The sequence below is a fragment of the Vairimorpha necatrix genome, chromosome 5, assembly GCF_036630325.1.
Source record: "Vairimorpha necatrix chromosome 5, complete sequence".
Classification (NCBI taxonomy): domain Eukaryota; kingdom Fungi; phylum Microsporidia; family Nosematidae; genus Vairimorpha; species Vairimorpha necatrix.
The window spans coordinates 1,224,717-1,236,880 of record NC_088820.1 but is presented as its reverse complement, the minus strand read 5'-3'; the positions used below and the strand labels follow the sequence as shown (position 1 = coordinate 1,236,880).

General features: G+C 25.0%; 2 protein-coding genes across 2 annotated transcripts; both read left to right on the top strand.

Annotated features, from left to right (window-relative positions):
• Positions 1-2,682: 2,682 nt before the first annotated feature.
• On the top strand, positions 2,683-3,255 carry VNE69_05262 (uncharacterized protein; the record flags this gene model as incomplete). The annotated part of the gene is made up of 1 exon (XM_065473747.1): positions 2,683-3,255. One exon carries the CDS (start codon positions 2,683-2,685, stop codon positions 3,253-3,255), a length of 573 nt encoding a protein of 190 aa, XP_065329819.1.
• Positions 3,256-8,520: 5,265 nt separating this feature from the next.
• VNE69_05261 (putative SP-containing membrane protein) lies at positions 8,521-9,498 on the top strand (the record flags this gene model as incomplete). The annotated part of the gene is made up of 1 exon (XM_065473746.1): positions 8,521-9,498. One exon carries the CDS (start codon positions 8,521-8,523, stop codon positions 9,496-9,498), a length of 978 nt encoding a protein of 325 aa, XP_065329818.1.
• Positions 9,499-12,164: the final 2,666 nt, after the last annotated feature.

Sequence of the window (12,164 nt, the reverse complement as noted above, 5' to 3'; positions counted from 1 at the left end):
TTTACCTTTAAATACAATTCATGCTTCATGATTTTATCAAGATTTTTTTAATGTTTTTATTGTAAGAATATAAACATCATTTTATTATTTCTTTTCTGGTAATGTCATAAATAGTAATTGAGGTGTTCTAGAATTATTTTTATATTAATATTTTCTTCTTGCTATACATTTTTACATAAACTATTTATATAAAAAACAATTTTTATTGTTATAAATATTGTAAAATTGCTCCAAATATCTCATGATAGAAATTTATGATTATGATCATTTTATCATACAACTATTCTAACTTTATTTTATGAGTAAATATAAAATAAAAACCTTTATTATATCTAAACTATAAATTTAAAGTTATTTGCTAATAAGTCTAGTCTATTTATCTTTGAAGCTATTATAAATTATTTGCTAAATTTAAATTCTTAAAGATTGGGCGGATTTTTAATAGTGCCACATAATTATTTTATTGTGGGAAGATCGCTCGCAAAATAAGCGTAAATGTCATAATGAAAACAGAAGGTAAATCGACTTGAAGACACTAATGCATTGTCAAATTTTAATTTGAATTCAGCTCCAGAAATATATTTAAACCCTCCAATTTATTTCTTAGTATCTGGTGTGTCTTTATTATTCCCTTGCTTTAACATTTAATTTTAATCGTCGTAGTATGCTAGCGTTCCTTCTATGTAGAAAGTTCAGACGTCGTAGAGACACGATATCATATAACTAATTCTAATATTGAGTTAAAAAATGAAGTATTATCATATTTAAGAGTCTATATATTAATTAGATTTGGTTATTAGACAAAAATACGCAGAATTTTGTATTGCCCGGGTGTTATACCTTTATTGCATATTACTTTTGCATGTTAAAATGCCAATCATATCACAAAAATGTTCTAATATGTACTAAAATAAATGTTTTATGTGTCGATGTGGAAGAATTAGTGTTTACAACTATCAGAATTTTTTTTATATTACAAATATATTTTGTAATTAATTGCTATAATTTAATTGCGATGTTTATTAAACATTATCACGTATATGTGAATAAAATATGCTTCTAGATTTGTAGAGCATATAAAATACGTTTAAATGACGATTTAAAACATTTTAGTCGAACAATAATATTAAAATTTCAAAAATAACTATAACAGTATTTCGCTATATTTACATAATAATAAATTTCCTGGTCTGGGGGTTTGATGTATGTTTAAACCTGTTTAATATATTTGTAATAAACCCCATTAATTTGAGAAACGATAATCAATAAAGTCTTAATCATCCCACTGATTGGTCCCTTTTATGAGACAACTATCATTGAGTTTTTCTTATTGATTCATTTAGTGCAACCGCCTTTATTTCAATTTGATAAACTTTGATTTTTAACTATCTGATAAAAGCTTAATTTATTGGTAAAATTAACTAAATTTCTTCAATATCCTTGTAATATAATGTTAAATTTTCGCAAAGACACATAAATATTAGGTAAGATAAAAAGAATCAAAAATATTAGCAAAATAACATATGCTAAATTTGTTCTTCAGTAAAATTTTTTATGATCGAAATGCTCGAACTGAATTATAAAATTTTTAATCGAAGGATATATACAACAACGATATTCTATATAGGGATGTAATTATATTAATTTTATCTTCGAAATATGCACTGAATAATCAGAAAACAATAAAGGCCTGCGAAAAATATATAAAATAAGCAACTGTTTGTAAATATAAAAAACTTAAACGATTTGTTTTTCAATAATTGATAAATTATCGTAATTTAAAAATTGTATGCACATTATGTCTATATTTTTTTATTAAAATTAAATGAAGATATTTAAAGTTAGAAGTTTTGTTATAAAACTTTTTTACATTACAATTTTTAATCGGATAAAATTGTTTTATTAAATTCAACACGCCACAAGACTCTCGAACAGACCGACAATAGAATTAAAACAAATGATAAAAACATTCTATATATTTACTTTATTTGCTTATCTTTTATAGTAAAGATATAAATTACTTGAGTCATGAATGTAACGATTTAAAATTTGTGTTGTAAAATAATACCGTTCAAAAAATATTTTGTTATAATTCTAAAAAATGACATAACCGAATAAAATACTCTGTTGTATTAAATTCTTTTATAAAATCAATGAATTTGATAAAAAAAACTTATATATTACAGATGATAAAAATCTAATTACTAGGCTTTTGCTCTCAAATAGTATTTGGTGAATATTATTAAACGAGAAATAATTACAAAACGTTATAAGAAATTTATTTTGTACAATTGATCAATGAATAAGAATTGAATGTTTTAATCTATTCCATACCAAACTAAAGTTTTATTTATAACTTCACTCCCATCCTTTGCGACCTAAACAAATTATGTATATATTGGATGCTACACATTAGCTACTAATAGATGATTTTTTCATTTTCTGTTCTTCTATTTTTAATCTGATGTGAATTTTATATATATAATAATTTGCAGAAAAAAATGTAGACACCGAATTATTTTAGTTGCTAAAACGGACTGCTTTTTCCGATAAAAATAATGTTTAAACACGAAAAAAACAATAAAATGCAAACCCTTTACAAGTGAAAAATGTCAAGTTGATAACTGTCAATTTATAATTTTTATTAATTATTTATATTAATATCGATAATTTATGGCCCCAATGTTATTAGGGTTAACTAAGTCTATTCTATTTGTATATAGCGACTCATATTTACTATTTAATTATAAAGAAGATGATACTTGTGATTGTTATATTAGTCTTCATAATAAAGCAGAAATTGATGATAATTGCAAAGTTTTTTTGTCTAAATACGAAAAACGGTTGTACGAAGAAGCAAGACATTCATGTAGTGCTGATATCTTCATAAAAAAAGTTTATGAGGAAGGACTTATACTGGAAGTGGTGGATAAAAAAGATTACGAAAAAATTGGAAGATTGGCTGGAATAATTACCAATGTGAAAACCCGTGAGATATTTTTGAACAATGAAAATTATCGAAAGTGTAGTTTGAATAAATGCCAGCACACAAATTTTTTTTTCGAAATAGTATTTTATGAACCGAAAAAACATAAAATTACATGGGAACATAGTGCAATGTACGATTACGATCCGAAATATGTTTTCGGTAAAAAAATGCTACACAGAACTAGAAGTTTAACTATAAGTGCTGGGTTTTATGAATTATATATAGAAAATTTAAACTCCTCCATTCGCTCGGATACACATAATTGAACATTACAAATGACAAAAGGACAAAGAAAAAAAGAATTGAAGATATAGACAACAAAAAAATACCGATGTTCATAAAAAGAAAACTTACGAAAAAAATCTAAAGTTTCTAACACAGCTTTAGAAATTAAATGTAATATTTTAAATTGGTAATATATATTATAGAGAAAATTTGCTTTTTTAAATTTTTAAGAATCATTTTAGAGATAATTTTTGTTTTCGACATAGCTGAGAGCAATTGTATGATTATTTTGAGAATTAAATGTGTTAAACAATTAGCGGAAACAATAATAATTCTTTATTATGAACATGGATAATTGTAGTGACCAAATAACTAACAAGCTAGCTTGAGATGCGTAAAATCAACGGCATACTAGAGTATATACAAAGTCTTCTACATCAGAAGTGATTTTTGTATATATCTGATAACTTTTTAAGGTATAAGCTTGAAGTTGCTTGAAAGAAAGGTTTAGAGCTGTAAAACACTGATCAGACAGATAAATACTATAAAGAAGAAGCGCGAATGAGAAGACCCAGTAAAATATATATAATTTACAATTTTAAACATTCGCAGTAATTACAAAACTATGAAATTTAATTTTCCTTGATAATGATAATTTATACATCAATATTTCCTAAAATCGAAAATTATTAATTATAAATTCTTATTTATTTAAACTATATGGTTCTTTTATTTCGTTTAAATATATGACGTATTTATATTTGTTCTTATTGTTATTTTTAAGTTGAATTTTTTGTAAAATTATACTAAATATTTGAAATTTATTGACCAACTTTGTCTTTAGGTATATGTTTCTATTATAGTAAATTAAGATAAAATTGTTGTTTAAAAAGATATAAGTAAACATTTACAAATATACATAATTGATTATGCTAAAACTTTTTACGTATGTAAATGCTATAATATTTTATTAATCGTTTTTAGTGATTATAATTTAAACACTTAGAAAGCATATCAAAAATTAAAAAAGAGTAATCATTCGACAAAATTGCTATAAAACAAGATAAAAATCACAAATAATCAAGTATCTCCCAAATTTTTTAAAAATGATTTGATTACAAAAAAATTGTAACTAGTTATCATTACTTTTAATTTATCATAGACAATCTAAATAACTCGCTATTTTTTTTAGATAATATTATATAAGATATAACTTTTACAAATGTATTTTTTATAAAAAATCGATTCGAATGTATTTATTACTTTAATTTATATTTTAAGGGCAGAGAATGTTTTTAAGGTTCAATACGAGTACCATTAATAACTTTAAATATTCAATAGAACCCTTTTGCAGTTAAATATTATACATATGCTAAAAATAACTTCTGGTATAATTTATTTTAATAAATGTTTTTATTACTGATATTATTCTATTTGTTTTGTAAAACATTAATTTAATGTACTTTTAGCAAATTAATAAAATTTTTAAGTTTATATCTCATACTAATGTGTTCATGATGAATAAAAACATTATAACTAACGGGGTCTACAAAACATATGTAAATGTATTATAGTAAATCTTTAATTTCTATTATACAACTAAACGTTAAATATACGTTTAAACATCATATCTTATTTTTTATTTTTTACTTATATCATAATGTTATCTGAAGAATTAACAAAAAAGTGTAGATTGTAACAAATAAATATAAGTATTTTAAACTACTTAAGATTAGAAACTATTGTGAAAAATTTTTAAAAATCATAATACCTTTGTTTTCATTTAAGAAAATTTTTTTCTATACAATCATTGCATCTATATGGTAGTAATGAATTGATATAATATTGGCTGTTATATGTATTATTTTTAATACACAATTTACTCTACTTCATACCTTATGATGTGTATTTTAGTGTATAGATTGCTTATGAAACCAATAACTGACTTTAATAAATTAACAATATGGTAATATTTGAAAATTTACATTGATACTACAAAAGAAGCCGGTAAATTTGTAGACTTTTATTCTCTTCTCATTAAAGAAAAAGGTTTATCGTTCTTAAAAAAACATTACACATATCTTTTGTTGTTGTCATTGATTTTCTTTTTATAATGGATTTGTTAAATAATGCGTTCCTTTCCTTTTAATATTTTTAAATGGATAAAATATATATTTATTTTTATTAGTAAATAATTTACAGAAGATGCATTTGGTACGTATCTACAATAAAGTGATTACTGAAGTATCTTAGTATTCATATCATCATCTTGTAATAAGATTTCTTATGTTTACAGCAGATAAAAACGAATATGAAAAAAATAAAAGTCAAGCTTGTCAAACTAAAGATGAGGACGTTAGAAAAAATTTTTACAATAATGTAGAGTATTATAAACGTAGCATGAATTATTAGAATAAAGTAAATTTACAGAGAAGGTCTTTATTGAAAAAAAAAAACAAGAAACTCTTGATTAGGCACACATTTAAATGTTAAATATTAAAGAAAAAGGGGATTCATGTATATGACATTTGTATCAAATTAAAAGTATCTGAAATTTTTTTTTGATTTTTTTAAGTAAAAAAAATTGTTGAATTTTCTAATCATTTGCATGTTATTGATTCTAAAACAAAAATTGAACGCAATAAACCAGATATATGAAGCGCTCAATAGTTTTATCGAAATTACATAATAAAAATACAAGTTGATATATGAGAAATCGCGAGCATTGACAGAAGCGATTTGTTTTATGCAAATACGAAAATTAATTAAAAAATAGATAAGACCTAGAGCCTCTTAATGCAGATAATCACTTAATAAATTACAAAAAAATAAATTGTTTATTTAAAATAAATTACTTTAAGAATACGATGCCTTTACTAAGTATGATCACAATGTAAATATAAAAAAAAAATTTATTTAAATGTTTAATTTTAGTTTAGTCTTGCACAAAATAAACTTGATACCTATAATTTGTGCAGTTGAGAAAACGACGATCAAGACGAATTTAAAGATGAAGACTAGACTAATTCCTATTTATCAGGTTCTGATAACTAAACTGGCAATTATTCATTGTGTTGCTCTCATTTTTGCTTTCAATGTGGTTTTATGTTCTTTCCAGTTGTATTTCATTAGGGTTTTAATAAAAATGTAATATTTAAATTTTAATGTGTTAATTTTCACTTAAGCGTTGACTACGAGAAATTAGGTTAGGTTTATATAAAATTGCATGATTAAACCTTTGTAACTTGTCATTTAATGTTTTACGTTAAGAATTGATATATTAATAATTAATATATCATATCTTAATATGTTTTGTCCACAATAATACGATTGATCAAATGAAACAAATAATTGTTTAACCTTTGACTAATATAATAATATAAATTTTAAAGCTATGGTTTCTGACAATCACAAAAAAAATTTATGCTAAAATATCAAACCTTAGCTTTTTGAGATGGTTTTTAATATTAATATAATGCAAAAGAAATCAAATTCTTATATATTTTTTCGTAGACAAAAAAAATTTTCCAGTACAACTACCATTCAAAGGTCCATGTACAAACACAATTTTATGATATATATATATTTATATATAAGAATTTATTGTGCAAAAAAAAAATATTTATAATTTATGCATGCGACAACTTCATTATTACAGTATATCAGTTAATAGATAAAAAACTTAAGAGCGATTGCTTCTTATAGATATTATGTACTGTAATAAATGAAACATTGCAAAAATTAATAAAGTTATATGTTTACTAATTTTAATTCCTAAAACTTTGTGTATAAGGCAAACAAATTTTGATACATACAGCAATGTTTATTATATCTTTTAAAAACAATTCTTTGAACTTATGTGTTTGAATTTAATTACTATATTTTATTTCTTGTTTTATAATAAAAAATTCTATGAAACAATTATACGCGGATTTTCAATGTTGATTTTCGCTAGTATTTATTAATTACATTGAAAAAATACTCTTATGTATGTGTTTCTGTTTTAAATTTTTTTTATTAATTTTAGCCGAAATGTATGAATTATATTTGCAAATTTAAAAACCTTTCTAAGAGAACATAAGATTTGATTTCTCTCATAAACAAATATCCTGCTTATTTAGTGCATAGATTTTTGTGGGTTGGTAATACGTTCAATACTGTTTTGACGCTAAAATTATAGGTATTTATTAATATACAATTGTAAAGGCAGATGTATCTTAAGTTTTTGATATAATTAATTATAACAAAGGTCATATAAACAAATATAGCATTGAATATATATAATATCACAACCAAAAATAGAATTGTACGATAGGATTCATTTTGTCTATGCTTTTAAGTTATTGATGTCATTAAACTCAAGATGATTAAAAAACCATTAAAAATATGGTTAGAAAAACAAGAATATTAATTTCGAAAAATATATTTTTATCCATAATCCAAAATATACAAAATAAAGGTTTTTTCTATTTAAACGCAAATACAACTATAAATAAGTTAGATATAAAAAGTTTTAAAAAAAATTATTAAAAGTCAAAATCTTTAGTTATCTATAGTGAATGTTGTGAATGATATCGAATCTTTAAATCTATATCTGTTAGTATTTCTTTATAAGAATATAAATTAAATGCAAACCAACGTATCAATATAATGCTTTCGTGTGGATTGTTTTTGTAAAAGAAAAGTAAAAGCTCATTTTTTAAAAAACTAATTTTATACTTTTTATAGAATATAAACATTAAAACTAGTATTAAACTTTTGACTATTATAATTGTTATCTTACTTGCACATAATTACATATAACGCAAATCTCTGATTTTTTAAATAAAAAAATAAATGTCATCTGTAAATTATTTTACTAGAGTAAAGCCACAAAGATCAAAATAAATATTATCCAGAGATTAGAAATTATTCTTGATAAAAGTCTAAATTTTTTGATCTTTATACATATGCGATCTAAAGAATGTTAATTTATTTATGGGGTGTTTTTGATCAGAATTAATATTTGACGTATAATCCAATAAATGTTAATAAAAATTAAACTGAATTGTCTGTAACAAGATTTTCTTCTCGTAGCATATTTAATACTAACAAATAACAAATATGTAATATGTATTTACTTAGATATTGAGGTTAATTAAACACATCATAAAGCCTTTCTAGAGGCTTTCTTTTATTTTTCGACATTTGTTAAATTAAATATATTACAATTTCGGTTTTTTTTTAAGAAAATCATTAATTTGAAAAGGCGTCAAAGTTATGTATATTGTAATTTATTATATAAAAAACGAATTATCTGAACCCTTATGGTTTGTAAAATATTTTTGTATTTTCTTTTTGGTTGCAGTAAGATAACTTTTTTTGTAAATCACAAAGAAAATAATGTTTGTGATGGATACGTTGGATTTTCAAAAGAAGTTGATGAATATGATGAAGTCAAAATTTTTCTCTCTAATGATTTAAATATTTTGGAAATAAAAATTGATTCTAACTCATACGTTGCAGATATTGTAACATTAGTAAATGAATTTGGTTTACCTCTAATTCCTATAGACATGAAAGAATATGAAGAACTTCGAAGGTTAGGTTCAAATATACAAGACAGCGAACTGCGTGGTTATTTTAATGATAGTGTAAAATATTTTAAATGTAGTTTTAACTGTGATGAGTACGAAACCTGTTTTTTAGAATATATTTTATATGATGCAAAAACCAACACTGTTTCATGGGCACATAGCTCTCCGTTGTTTCTTGATAAGAATTTTATTTCAGGAAATTCGTGCTGGCAAAACAAATGTGATTTAAAAATTGATGCATCAAGCCTAGATAGAATTATTGAATATTTAAACAAAAAATGCGATTTAGACACTCCCAACGTTTTAAGAGAAATAAAGAATGAGAAAATCAAGAAAAAAATATTGTTACAAGATGAGTTGATAAATTCATCATCTATAAAGTCCTGGGGAAATATGATAACAGAGTTGGATATCGAGTCTAATGATGAAAATCAACAAAATAATTTTCAACGTACAATTAATGATCATAATCATAATAAAACAGAAAAAAAAAATTTAAACGATTCAAATGTTAATATGAAAACTGGAAACAACAATAATAACAACAAGAAAAAAGCAGAACCTTCATCAAATAGTGGTCCAAATAACAATAATTCTAAAACCCCCGATGTCCCTTATGGAGGCGCATTGCGATATTACCACTACGTTATCATGTTTTTAGTAGCAGCACTTTCAGTATGTATTTATTCTAAATATAAAAGTAATTAATTATATTTTTATTATGCAAAAATAATATTTTTTTAATTACTTTAAAATGGTCATGTCATGCTTTCACCAATGCTTAATATTTTTATTCCGTATATTTATATTTAATATTTCTCGCTACACAGCAAAAAAAAAGGAAAAACACACATTTTTTTTTGTACAGATAAATTTTAATCTTTGCAGCACGTATAATTTTGATCGTGGCTTATAATTCAAATTTTTGAATATGTTTTTTTTTGCATCGCTTTCTACGATAAAATTATTTTTTGACACATTTCAATACCTATTAGATAGTTGTAACCTCATTTCTTTTTTAAAATTTTGCATTTATTATTTGTGTTATTTTATATACTTTATAATTTTGGAATTGTGCAAGCAATCGAGAATATTCATATTTTAAGTATATAATTTTTGTAGTTTATTATGGCTTCTATATTGTATATAGTCAGCTATGATTTGTTTCGTCATTTACCACCAAATAACATATAAAATTATAATTATCCAACATTTATATTGTTAAAATATTTATTTATTGCAGTTGACAACTTCTTAATAGAAATTAAATTTTATATTTGCATTTTTATATTATTATTCATATAATCTTAATTTGTTATTCAACTAAATTTTATATTATTAAAGCATCATGCATATATGCCTAATACAATAATTTTGCTGTGTTATTCACTATTATACATATACATGACAATCGAGAACTTATATTATTTTGTTAATAGTTTATGTTATATATCCTTATTATTTTTACCCCTCATTATGGAAAATAAACACATGGGGGCGATACCAGAAAATGGGTCTACAAAGGAGGATCGTGGCCAAGAGGCTAGAATATTATTAAAAGAGGTTAAAAGGATTGTTTATGAGTTGTTTTTAGAGAAAATTGATGAGTGTGGATTTAAATTAGAAATTTTTAGGAGAGGTTCTATTTTATTGAGAAATTTTATTGTTGAGAGGATCTCGCAAGAGGGTAGTTGGAAGGAAATTGAGGAAAAATTAGAGTTGCTAGCTATTCAGGAGGAAAAGGAACAAGTGAGAAAAAAAGAATTTGAAGAGTTGTCCCTAGCGTTATGGGCAAAATTTGAGGAGAAGAATAAGTTGTCTCGTGAGGAAAATAAAAAGAATATGCGTTGCTACAATTGTGGGAAGTTAGGCCATAGTGTTAGATTTTTTAGTGGAATGAGGCGAGATTCTGAAGACAGAAGAAATAAAAGTAGTTTTAATTATGTTGGTAAATGTAAAGTGCAATTAGACTTAGAGGGTAAATGTGATGACGATTCCAATTCGGACAAATGTGATTATTATAATGTTGATGGTGGGAAACGTAAGAAGAAAAATTTAGGGGATATACAAGATTATAGCAAAAGGGACAATAATAAGAGAGTTCTGTTGAGAAGGGATGTAAGAGGCATCGCGTATTTAGAGGAGATTATTTCACGGGTAGGAGGAAGAGAGGATGAAGATATTAGTTTTTGTAAGGTTGAAAAATGTATTATCAAGACTCAAGAAGGCAAGAAAGTTGTTAAAAAAGGGCAGGCTATAGCTCAGGCTTTGTTGAAGAAGACGGAAGATTATATTAATAGTTTGGAAAGAAGAAAGATAATTAGAAGGTCGACATCTGACTGGAGAAATCCCATTAGAGCGATTGAGAAACCGAATGGTGATATAAGATTAGTAAGTAATTTAATTGCTCTTAATGACATTGTAGAGAAGGATCCTTATGAGTTAACTAGGATAAGAGATGTTATTAGAAGTACACAGGGATCTGAATTTTTTACCGTGATAGATCTAAAGGAGGGGTTTTATAGTATTGAGATTGAAGAGAAGGATAGGTTTAAGACGGCTTTTGAGTTTAATAAAAAGGTATACGAGTGGAATTCGATGGTCATGGGGTTTAAAAACTCACCGCAGATATTACAAAGAATAATGAATGGGATTTTTGAAAAATTTATTGGTAAGGGAATCGAAATTTATATGGACGATATTGTGATTCATAGTAAGACAAGAGAGGGTCACGACAAATTGTTGAAAGAGGCTGTGGATATATTAGAGGAGAATAGTATGAAAATTAATTTGGCTAAGGTTCAATTATGTAAACGAGAGGTGATGTTGTTAGGAGTAACAGTTAATGGCAAGGAGATACTGCCATCTGAAATAAAGCAAAATGAAGCGTTAGAATTTCCCAAACCGGAGTGTGTATCAGATGTTAGGAAGTTTCTTGGGCTGGCTGGATGGTTTAGAAATCATATTGATAATTATGCAAAACGTACATTGGCGTTGACGGATTCTCTTAAAGGACGAGGAAGTAATTGGAAATGGACAGAAGAAATGGAAAAAGAATATATTAGTTTAAGGGAAGTGATTAGGGATTTAAAAGGTTTAGCAATTGTTAATTATAATAAGGAATTTTTGTTACGCACGGATGCGAGTAATGTTGGAATGGGTGCTGTTTTAATGCAGGAAGATGATCAAGGTAATTGGGTACCAGTACAGTGGGCATCAAAAAAGTTTACGCCTACGGAAACGAGATATGGAATCAGTGAGAAGGAGATGTATGCAGTCTTTTGGGGAATTAAAAAGTTTGAATATGAACTACGCGGAAGAAGATTTAGGGTAGAAACTGATCATAAGGCATTGATCGAGATTAGAAATAAACC